The sequence below is a fragment of the Triturus cristatus genome, chromosome 2_1 (genome assembly GCF_964204655.1).
Source record: "Triturus cristatus chromosome 2_1, aTriCri1.1, whole genome shotgun sequence".
Lineage (NCBI taxonomy): Eukaryota > Metazoa > Chordata > Amphibia > Caudata > Salamandridae > Triturus > Triturus cristatus.
The window spans coordinates 421,702,331-421,714,763 of record NC_140581.1 but is presented as its reverse complement, the minus strand read 5'-3'; the positions used below and the strand labels follow the sequence as shown (position 1 = coordinate 421,714,763).

Sequence of the window (12,433 nt, the reverse complement as noted above, 5' to 3'; positions counted from 1 at the left end):
GTTTTGTTTGGGTTGGTTTTGGTTTTATTTGGGCGTCTGTTACTGCACCACACTTGATACACTGCTGTGTCCCTCCCTGCACTCACTCATGCAGGCCCTGCTGCCGCTTGCCCTCACGCGCGGTTCATTGCCCCTCCCTGGCGCTGGACCCGTGGTCCTGGCTTCTTCTGGCCACTCCCTTTCTGGCATGTTCTGTTCCCCTCGCTCCCATGGATGATCTCCCCTCCAAGGCGCATATGCGTATTCTGTCATGGAACGTGAATGGCCTCCTGGATAGACTCAAACGCACTGCAGTCCTTAAATATGCTCAACGTACTGAGATCGACGTGCTCCTTCTTCAGGAGACCCACTTGCTAGGCGAGAGGTGCCCCTTTTTGGCCAGATACGGGTACGACCGGGTGTGGCACTCTGGGTTCTCTCGCGGGTCTCGGGGGGTCGCCGTCCTGCTGCGCTGCTCTGTTCCCTTTGTCTTTACCCGGGTGGCCCGCGACCCCCAGGGGATGGGGATCGCTGTCTGTGGCACACTGGAAGGTCGGCCGCTTACTTTTCTGTCGCAATACGCGCCGCCCACCGGGTTGGCCCAAGTATTATCCCATGCCGCATCCCTGCTGGCCGCTCTCCCGCCGGGTGCTGTGGTTCTGGGTGGGGACTTCAACGCTGTCTCTGCCCCACTGCTAGACTTTTCGGGACCGGTCTCGACGCCCCGAGCCGCACGGGCTAGACAGCTGGTGGGGTGGGCAGAGGCTCAGGGTTTGTGCGACGCCTGGCGTGTCTGGCATCCGCGCGCGCGGCAATACACCCACACCTCGGCCGCCCACCACACTCACGCGCGGATTGACGCAATCTTTGTCCCGTCCACCGAGTGTGCGGGCATCCAAGATGTCCGCATTCTTCCCAGAGGGATATCTGATCATTCCCCCGTCCTCCTGGGTCTCGGACCCCCGCCCCAAGGGGCCCGTCAAATGTGGCGCTTCAACGCCTGGTTTCTCCGGGATAAGAAACTCTGTAAGGAGGTAGGGTCCGCGCTTGCGCAGTACTTTGGTGACAACGATGGGTCTGTCTCCTCGGCGGGCACCCTCTGGGAGGCGGGTAAGGCCACCATCAGGGGGGCCGCTAAGGCGTTGGTGGTGCGGCACGGCCAGACGCAGCTTCAGCAACTCACTGCCTGCGAGGCCCGGGCGTTGCGTCTGGAGCAATCCCTGTCCGCGGACGGGGATCCGGCCGTGGATCGTCAGCTGCGGCTTCTGCGGGAAGAGATTCACCAACGGTCTATGGATGCGGCCAAGCTTCTTTGGCAGTCCTCGGTGGCGAGGGTCTACGGGTGGGGTGACAAGAATGGGGCTCTGCTGCACCGGCTGGTTACCTACCCCGGGGCGTCGCGCATCATCCCGGCGGTCACTGACTCAGAAGGCCAGCTTCAGTCCACTTCCGTGGCCATGGCAAAGGCCTTCGCTCAATACTACGCTCAGCTGTACCAAGCCCGGGCGTCGAACTTATCCTTAGCTTCGCTGCTTGCGGCTCACAATTTAAAACTGCCTTGTCTTCGGTCCAGTGACTGGGAGAGTCTGGAGGTGCCCATCTCTCTGGAGGAGATTGGGGAGGCGATCGGGCGCACGTCGGCGGGGAAGACCCCGGGACCGGACGGATTCCCGCAAGAATTTTACGCCGCCTACAAGGACCTTCTGACCCCTCGGTTGCGCGCCCTTTATGCTGATGCGATTGAACGCGGTTCCTTCCGTCCAGAGGCCGATATGGCCACGATTGTGGTTCTACCCAAATCCGCGCCGCCCTCTTGTGACAGGTCAGCGTACCGACCGATCTCCCTCATCAACACGGACATCAAACTCTATGCGGCGGTCCTGGCACAGAGGCTTCGGCCCTTTCTGCCCAGCCTGGTGCATCCGGACCAATGTGGCTTCATGCCGGACCGCGGTACTCGCCATTGCCTCCGTCGACTTCACGTGGCCCTGGCTCATCGCCACCGCATATCCCCATATCTCACGCTCCTACTCGCCGACTTCGAGAAGGCGTTTGATTCGGTTGGGTGGTCCTATCTATTTGAGGTCCTGACTCATATGGGTTTCGGCCCCAAGTTTGTCGGAATGGTGCGGGTCCTCTACGCGCGTCCTCGTGCCCGGGTGTTAGTTAACGGGGCGTTGTCGAAGCCGTTTCGGATCGGTCGGGGGACGCGGCAAGGGTGCCCACTGTCGCCCCTCCTCTTTGCCCTCGCTATGGAACCCCTTGCTGCCCTGGTCCGCGCGGATCCTCTTCTTCGGGGCTGGGAATGGCCGGGTCTTGCGCCCGACAGAATAGCCCTTTATGCTGACGACGTGTTACTGTACCTTAGCGACCCGGCGCGGTCTGGTCCCCGTGCCCTCCATCTCTTGGACCTTTTTGGCCGCGCGTCTGGCCTTCACTTACACTCGCACAAATCGGTCCTTGTGCCTCTGCACCCCTCTCGGGAATGCTTTGACTGGCAGGACAGGATTCCCCTCCGCCGGCTGTCCTTTAAATACCTGGGCATCTGGGTCTCTCTGCTCCCGGAACTGAGCTGGGCCCTCAATGTGGCTCCCCTGGTCAAAAAGGCCAAGGCTGACCTGACGCGCTGGCAACCGCTCCCGCTCAATCCGCTGGGGAGGGTGGCACTCTACAAAATGATGATCCTCCCCCGGTTCCTCTATATATTACAAAACACCCCCGTGTCCTTTCCGCGGCCTTGGTTCCGCGAGCTGGACGGGTTGGCGACTCGATTCCTCTGGGGCGGTGGAAGGCCGCGGTTGGCCTGGTCGACGTGTCGTCTACCCACCTTTGACGGCGGGTTGGGTATGACCAACCTCTACCTCTACTATTTGGCCACTCGCCATTCACGATTGGTTCGGAGGGGGATGGTCCGACCCGGCTTATAGGTTGGAGCTAGCCGATTTGGGTTTTCCCTGCATTTTAGATCGCCTATACGGAGCTCCCATCCCCGCTTCTTGCCCCGGAATCACTAGGGCGGTCTTCTTGGCCTGGCGAGCGGCGCTTCGCCATACCCGGTGGACCGGGCGGCTGACTCGCGCCACTCCCCTTTGGCACGGGGCGCGGTTGCGGGACGTTACTGCCCTGGAGGGCTTTAGGTCATGGGACCTGCTCGGAATCTCCCAGCTGGGGGACATCTGGCGGGGGGGGCGCATGTGCTCATACGCAGAGCTGCAGGAACGCTTCTCCCTTCACTCGTTAGTTTTATAGGTACCTCCAGCTGCGCCATGCCATACGCACCTATACTCCTCTAGATGTTCGATTGCCAGACCACAGTCCCCCCGAAGCTCAGGTCTTGCTGGGTAACCTGGGGAGGGGGGGGTATTTCCCGTATACACCGCTCACTTATTAACAATACCCCCGCGGTTCAGGATGGCTTGAGGGAGAGATGGGAGGGTTGGGTGGGGCCCTTGGATGAGGTGGACTGGAGGGACGCCCTTATGGCCCCCCGGCTGGTGACGGCCTCTGCCAAGTTGCGGCTGATTCAGATATACTATCTACACACTGCATACCTCACACCGGCGCGTCTACACCGCGCGGGCCTCTCTGTCACCGCATCTTGCCCCCGCTGTGGCTTTGACCCGGCCGACTTTATCCATATGGTGTGGTCCTGTCCGGACCTAAGAGATTACTGGAGGGGCATAGAGGCTGACCTCACGGAGGTGTTGGGATGGGAGGTGCCCCACAATCCTAGGCACACCCTGCTGGGCATCACGGATGGTCTACATGGCACACGTGCAGAGAAACTGTTCCTTATGACGGCGTTCATGGTGGCAAAGAGAGACATTGCAGCGGCGTGGAAACACCCACGGCCGCCTACTTTGGCTAAATGGAGTGCTGGTGTGGACTGGTGTGCGGCCCAGGAACGTACTCTCTATCAGGCGAGGGGCTGCCCTAGGAAATATCGTAGGGTATGGGGGAAGTGGTTGGGCAATGTATCGTGATTGGGCGCTTTGGGGGTGGGGGTGGGGGACGGGGCTTCGGGCGGGGGCGAGGGGGGCGTGATTTCACTCTGTGTGATTGTACAGTGGTGGTTTGTCAGGCGCAATGTTTTCTTTTGCTGTGTTTTTCAAAATCTCCAATAAAACTTGTTTATCAAAAAAAACAACGGTACCTTAAAATTTCCAGATATGATATAAAGCAAAGATATTAAAATACAGTCACAATTTAACAAACAGTGGGTAATGATTTCCTTCTAGTTAATACATACCTAAGAAATCTTGCTAGTACCACACATGTATACAGATTAGGGAGTAATTGCAAATATAAAAACGCTGGCCTACATTGTTTAAAATATAGAGATTTCTTTAACGGTACAATAAAAGATCTTCTCAGATCTATAAAAAATTTACAAAAGGATAGTATGTACATCGTTGTTTGCTTAGACGTATTATGCAAGGTCAGGGTATTAATTCGCTAGACCAGTTTTTAACATTTGGAAAGCTCGTCAGATGGTGAAATATGTCCAATCTAAAACGTGTTAGAACACATCTACGTATAGCATTAAACACATTAAAAAGATATGGTTGCTTAGAATAAGTGGTCAAAACCTTTTGATTGTGATGGACAGTTGGTTTGATCCTTACCACCGGAAATATCAGTTCCCCCAGGAGGCCTAGGCAAAGTATTTTTAGGGCTTTCCTCGTGGTGCTGTTTAAGGTCTCGGGTTGATTATAGTATACCGGATAACCAATATCTAACATGAAGTTCTTAATAACCATTAACAATGGAATTTTTAATGCAGACTCTGAATCGCAGCAGTCTCTTACTAAGGCTTGGTGTGTGCTCTGAAGTCCAGATCTTGTGCCAAAGAAGGACAGGCTGTATCTTTATCAGGTCCATTAGGTAGGTGGCACCCAGTTCCGAATGACATACGAAGTTCGAGCCGTTAGTAGGGAGAGTCAAAAGGTTTTTAAGGAAGGCATTTTCAACCACCTGTAGTGGTTCCACGTTTGCATACCCCCACAGCTCAGAGCAGTACATAGCTTTTTGTGTTATAGCTAGTCAGTATTTCTTGGGGGTGTTTACACCCCAGCTTCCTTGCAAAATTACACAGGGCCATAATTGATCTAGCAAATTGCAACCTTCAGGAGATAATTGCGCTTTTCTAATTCCCCTCACAGTTAAATAAAATACCCAAATATGAAAAGGAGGAAATAAGTGAAAGGGTATCTTTTCCTATAAAGATATTACGCGTTTTAGTTGTATTATGCCCAGTTTTCATTACAAAAGTTTTGCTTATGTTAATTCGCAGGCCCAGGTTCTGCAGAGACAATGGGGGGTATGAGCCATGAGCACAGCGTTGTCCGCATAGAGCAAAATAGGAATTGGACGGTGTTTGATTTGTGGCAGGTCCTCACACGAGTTAGCAAAAGTGTTACCCAGGTTGTTGGTGTACAAATTGAACAAAAAAGGGGCGAGCATGCACCCTTAACGGACCCCTTTTTTGATACTAAAGGAGCGTGTGCATTCGCCTCTTATACTGAAACGAACTCTGGCACTGCTATTTGGATTAAGGTATTTTAAGAAGTTAACAATAGTGTAATCTATACCCATTAGAGTCATGATGGACCAGAGCTTTTCATGAATTACGCAATCAAAAGCAGTTGACAAATCAACAAAGACCATGAACAAATTACGTCTTTTGATATGATCGTATTTTTCCTGTAACAGATTTGAATTGATTGCTTACTCCATAGTCCCAATTCCCTTTTGGAATCCGTATTGTAGGTCCGAAATGATGTTGTTACAGTCAGCCCAACTTTGCAATCTGCTTAGAATTATTCGACCCACAACCTTAACCAGAGAATCTAGCAAGGAAATGGGTCTATAGTGTGCCGGGCAGTTGCAGTCAATGTTTTTGAATATGGGGACAATATGGGACTTGGACCCTGTCGTTGGGAACCCTGTGCTTGAGTCTCCCTATGAGAGTGCTCCGGCATGCACCCTCCCAGCGAAATATTACCAATATGGCTTTGTAAGAAATTGGTTTATTAGTTGCGCAGAAGGTGAGGCCTGCGCAAATAATAGGTCCTGAATTTCTCAGCCTCAAGGAGCTATTAATATTCAACTATCTGCTTTACTTTCGTGAGAGACACACTACTGGAAAGTGGTCTTGTACCATGTGTTCGCATTTGTCTGAGGTTCCTGGTCTCACCTAGGCACTCCCGACCTGTGTTTTAGTTGGGATAGCGCAGGGGAGCCCACCCACCCACTCACTCGCTGCTCGGCCAGCTCCCTGCCTGGGGCGGGAGCCAGACTTCCTTTTCTTGGTCCTCTGCCTTGTGGTTCTTCCCCCCCCCCACCCCCTCCTCCGAGGCACGGTAGAGTGGAGGCAGCCATTCCTGGAGGGTGCGGCAGCGCTTCCCACACATCCTCTCCTGGGCTGTGGTGTCCGGGCCCCCAGATCTCCATTTGTGCCCTCGCTGGGTGAAATACTGGCTTCGTCAGTCTCCAGGGAGATAGGACTCCAGGGGCAGTCCCGATATGGGCGAAGGGACCCGTCATTGATTGGGGGCATGTTAAAATGGGCTCAAATTTCTAACACCCATAACTCAGACCCCGTTGGGCTAAAATCAATCATCATGCGCTCATTTTAATTCTGATGGTGAGCTCTAGCCACCAGATGCAGTTCCAGCAGACCTCCTGACCTAAAACGTGATGTACTTGCCAGAGAGCTGTTCCTGGAGAGACCCACTGGTCCTAGGATCAGCTGTAGGCGAGTTCTTAGTCCATCAGTGGGCTTTTACCTCCAGCTTTCCATTATGTTGCTGTAGTCGAGGTCCAGAGTCCAAATCCAACCGCAACTCTCTCTCCCTTGGGCAAGTGCTTTTAAATGCGCTCTCCTTCCTGGGGAATCCTTTTTAGGGCGTTCTTTGTGGGGATGAAAACTCCTGAAAGGCTCACCAGTGTAGTTGTAGGATCATCCATCAGGACCTTGGATTTCAAAACCTAGCAAGGGGGCTACACTGTTTTCTCCATCTGGCAGTGGGGGAAATCCAAGCACTTGTATTGTGAATGCTTTTTCCTTATTCTCTAGATTTTCCATGTCTCCTTCCAGATACTCCATAGCACTGATGGTATCACTGTTAAAATCTTCATACTGAGGCATACTGTCTTAGTTTGTCTGAGCTTGAGTTTCCAGAGACATCACTACTGTCTTCAGATTCTAAAATGACCTTTGTAGATATGTCCTCTAAACATTGCTCTGTCAAGGACATCCTGTGATTTATACTACCAGTAGTAGCACTCCGGTATTTCAGAAGCTTCAGTGAAAAGGTTTCTTCATGGGTTATATTGACTTCCCTTGGGTTTTACACACTTAGCAGCTCAGATGGTTGACTCACACTGAATGTCTCGGGCAGAAGTCCTGTTTATCTTTGGGGGCCTTTACTTTTCTGTTCTTTTGGCAGCATGATTAAACATCACTTTCACAAATCTGCTGTTCATTACCCTCAGGTCTCTCCATAGTGGGGTTTCTCTAGCACCGCTTAATGATCTCATGCCTTGCAGATGTGGTCATGCACCTGGGGCAAGTCACAGCAATGTCTGTCCCACACTACTTCGGGATCGGTGCACTGTGCTGGAGAATCCCACACATCTTTTGCCACACAAGGTATTACTGCTTAAAGAAAGTACTAGAGTGCTGGTTCATCGCGGAGACTCCATTGGAATCCAAAGCAGGTTACCATAATCTCGGTCTCAGCATCCCTGCGGCGGCCCCTCACCCTGGAGCCGCTCTCCTTTCAGCAGTAGCTATGGGAACTAAATTCTACACTTCATTCTGGACGTCATCTTGGATTGCACATAGGGAGAACAAGCATCAGGTTCCTCAATATTACCAGCTCACAGCAGGGGTCCAAGCTCTAAAACACCACTGGCTCTCCCACTCTAGGTATAAGTGCAGAAATTAACTCTCTCCGGTGATCATGAGCCCCTCGCAGCAACACCTGGGTGTGGAAAGTGAGCTGAGACGGAGCCCCACAGAGATAGATCTACTTTACTTCCCTTCCCAAAATGTTGCCTTTAAATTGACTGCTAATCCAAAATGTTTTTGGAACAGCAGTATTCTGTTTATCAGTTTAAAGGTTCTACTCCTGATGGAGAAAGCTTTGGTTTGTAATATTCTGATTAAACTTTAAAGCAAACATTTTCATTTCTGTGTCTCTGGCTTTACTTGAAGTATGTTGAGTTGAATGGCCGTAGTTTAATTTAATTTTACCTTCTGACAGTATGAGGAGAGGAGTTAACCTAACAGCTAGTGTGGTCGACCTCGAATCTGGGGAACTGGGTCTCGGCAATGACGCTAAACATCCTGTGATTCTGGGCAAAACACTTAATCTCCCCGTGCCTAACAAAAATGAATGTGTCCTCATGTAACTCAACTAGTTCTATGTAAAGCGCTCGGATACCCGATACCTTCAGGTTAAGTTCGCGCTATATAAAACTCTGTAAAATAAAACATTTTTTCATTGTTCTTCATTATTCTTGTCAGTGGTATTCAGACAGACTTTGAATAGTGTTGTACTTATGCACCTCATTTCTAATATTCTACTCAAGTTAAAAAAAAAAAATATTGGTTGTCTTGCAGGATGTTGCAGGAGCACTATCAGTTGAAGAGGTGACCGAACTGCTCAGTCTACACAAACTTTGTTGCGGTCGCAGCTGGTATATTCAAGGCTGTGATGCCCGAAGTGGCATGGGACTCTATGAAGGACTTGACTGGCTCTCAAGACAACTTGTGGCTGCAGGAGTCCTGGATGTTGCTTAATTTAATAAGTCTCTGTTAAACTCATGTACATATGTAACAATTCAGTGAATATCTGTCATCTGTAACTGTTATTAGCACGTTACACAATAGTTGGTTAGCACTGGTTCTAACAATGCTATAGTACAATTTACATGAAAGCAGATTAATAATAACCCTTCATTTTTTAGTATAGGTATTGTTACAGGTTATAACATATTTTTTCGCTTAGAATTGTACTATGGTGATTAACAGTGTAATGTGATACAAGATGCATGATTTCCTATTAGTAAGCATTATGTATGTAGCGTAACCTGCTTGGGTGTCTGGGAGTCAGGCAGTCTATGTTACCTTGGGGGAATGTTGAGAAGCACAAGGTGCAGCCAAGTGCCTAAGATCCCTAAACTGTTTTAGATTAATGCACCTCGGGAGTATACTGCACTTTTAATCCATGGTAAAATTATGAAAAAGTTTTAATTGCAAGAAATGTAAACTAGTTGTAAGTTTATTTCCAGTGTATGTTTTTCTTTATCAAAACCCATTGAAATAGTGTTTTGAGATATTTATTATACAATACCTGTAACATCAGTTCCGAATCCCAAACCTGGATTAAGTAGATATGTATTGTTCATATAGATTAGTTTGTTTACACTAAGGTCACAGTATTTACTTTTTTCATTTTGTATAGTTTTTTGTTTGCAGTTTTAAAGCGCCTTTTGTTATTTTGTTTTGTGTATATGAATATATAATTTTCAAAAACTCTTAAGTCTTATGTTTGCAGTTGAGCTTGCTCGCTAAAAAACTAGATTGGTAAAGTGGCTGGTGAATCTTAAGGTCCATTTGCAGGCTATATAGTTAAATTCCATCTTGCAGGAGATAAGAAATGAGAGAGTCCATATTGAGATAGTCCAGTAAGGGAGTACAAATGGATCTGCCTTCCAGGAAAAAAAGAGAAAACTTGACTCTTTAACTGTTTTTTTTTTTTTTTTGAGCCCTCACAGAAAATAAATCCGTCCTCTGAAACAATAATCGGGTTAACGCAATGGGTAATTTTTTGATGGAAATCTTAAATCCGTTCCCTGTGAAGAATATGTAGCACTTCATCTGAGCAGCTAATAGCTTCTTCAATTTGTATTATCAATTTCCTAATATGAGAAAAGGAGCTATCCTAATTCAGCGATAAGAGATACAAAAGTACAGGGTTTTTTTTTGTTTTGTTTTTTGTATATAATATATTGGTTTGATTTGTTACGCATACATTTTAGTTATACCAAAACATATTTGTGAGCAGTATGCAAGCTTTTAGAGTATGAAGATGAACTTGCTAGAGGAAGACTTGATTTCCTCTTCATTTCCTTGTGAGAGATTAAACATCCGTATGTATCACATACTGTTTGCTGTTCCATATCCTGTTTTAGAACTGACATCTTGGACTGCTTCAATACTTACATCTGTTCGTATTATATGCTTCCTTGATCACAATGGTAATCCTACGACCAGTGCTCCTTGTTTTTTAAAAATAACATATTAAGTGCTACCCATCACAACAAATTACCAGTTATATTGCAGGAGTAGGAATGACCTTAAAGGTCAAATTCTGACTCAAGATTCCCAAGAGGCAATGTGAAAACAATGTTAATCTCTTCATTGCATCACTGACTGTCATACTTGCGGCAGGTTGTACTTGGGGGCAAAGGAAATCCCAATCATCATGAGCTTTACAGGCCATCTTTAAAATGTGTGTATTGCGAGTGCCCAACTGTAACGTGTACCCATTTAAGAGACTTTCAAAGTAACTTGCTACAATATGGCATATTATAATTCATGGGAATATGCAATTAACAGAAACCTTATGAACATACCTTTTTAGAATTCATCTGCCTACTGTAATATACGAGCAGACATTAGTATAAATTAATCTTACACATTTTAGCACAAAGCAGTTGGGCACTTTCCCAAAGGACTTCAAATGGTTTGTTGAAGGCGAGTGAAAAGTGTTTTTCTGCAGTAGCAAGGAATAGTGGATGAAAGTGAAGCCTGTGTTGGAAATCACATTTTCTTTCCTCTAGATATTAGGAGCATGATGTGTTGTCTTCTGGGCACCTGTCCCTCTCCTTGTATATTAACCACACAGCAAGGGTTGTCCTTCACGCAGTTATGTACTGGTCAACATAGCCTTTGGATCATTACATGCTTGGAAACTCTCATACATAGTAGATTACCACCCTTCAGGCAGAAAGTGGTGTGGATTGTGAGCTACCAGCCTTTTTGGAAACATTGTATTAATGTGCCTGGGTTATGTTACTTGCTCTGTAGCTCTGCTTCACAGGTTTTAAGAAAGTATCTTCAAAGTGTGGCCCTAAATTGTCAGGGCACTAGCAACATAGCAGAAGGACACGGTCAGATACGCTTCTCACTTAATGCTCTTGTCCAAAGGATCTAGTGAAGGCTCTGCGGAGCAAGTTGGGAAGTTCGATATATGAAGTTGCAGATCGGAAGTTTTGTGTGCTACGTAACTATACCCCTTGAAAGCAGTAAGGTAATATTTTTAGATAAATTAAATCCCCTTTACCAATCAGCCTAACATGAGGTGTTTAGTGTGAGATTCTTTCATTCACCTTTAGAATGTATTTGTGAATTCGGACTTTTGCTGTTCCAATGCAAAGCTAAATGTGTAACTTTACTGTAGTGAGATGTTGGTCTGAAAAGGTACTTGAACTTGCCATTTGTTTTGCTAAAACAGGACCTTCGAAACGTGAGCATGATCATTTTTGGAAAAGTGTAATGTAAACATGGCATAAGTGTGATTTTTCTGAACTTAAAGAGCTGTCCTAGTATGTTTGTCTACAAGTAACATTGTTCCAGCTTGTGAGTCATTTAATATTTTACTGAAGTTACTGTGAAACTGGATCTTTATCTGAATTGTCGGCGCTTATTTATAAGGTACTCCTAGGTTTTCTTTCTGTACCCAATTAACAATACACTATACGGAGCTTGCTTCGATAGTACATTAAAAGCTTAGTTTACTACTTACAATTGTCTTGCTTTCGTGTTGTGCATTAATTTCACCTAAAGTGCTTATGTAGTGTCCGGAGGGGAATATGCATTTTTTATCAACTAAAACACATCCTTGGAAATCAGCACGTTTATTCTATGAGAGCCAAGTAGTTGGCTGCAGGGTGAGGAAGGAAATAGTGGAATACAAGGATTATGAAAATGACCCAGAGCAAGTCAGCACTCTTGTCAGACACAGTGGACCAAGGAACATGTACTTTCTGCTGCTTTCATGTTCAATGAGTTCAGTAAAAATAAGGGGTAGGGTTATGATGAAATCCTAACCCATCTTCTCATCCAAACCAGTGGCCAGGCCATTGCCCTCAATCAGTACTTCATCATATTCTGACAGGTTTAGGTCACTCAGGCATGCCAGGTACCTTGCATTTGCAAAGGAAGCAGCAGACGTTTTCTAAAACCTTCCCTTTTCTACCAACGCAGAAAAAAAAACAGAATTGCTTTTAGTTGAATCACAAAAAAACCCTTTGGCTGTTTTGAAGCAGGGTTACAGACCGCCTCTTCTACTGCCCAACCTTCTTCTTGGCATGCTGTCTAAATGGAATTGCTGCTGGAGGTACAGAAACTGGTGAAGAGGGGAGTCTGTGCGCTCGTATT

The 12,433-nt window shown here is 47.3% G+C and overlaps 1 protein-coding gene across 1 annotated transcript in view; it reads left to right on the top strand.

The window, feature by feature from the left end:
* TRIM23 (tripartite motif containing 23) overlaps positions 1–11,797 on the top strand; it is a 536,318-nt gene extending 524,521 nt beyond the window's left edge. The window contains exon 11 of the mRNA XM_085631767.1: positions 8,609–11,797. Within this exon, the coding sequence (XP_085487893.1) occupies positions 8,609–8,788 (180 nt within the window). The 3' untranslated portion in view covers positions 8,789–11,797. The remainder of the gene's footprint in view (positions 1–8,608) is intronic.
* Positions 11,798–12,433: the final 636 nt, after the last annotated feature.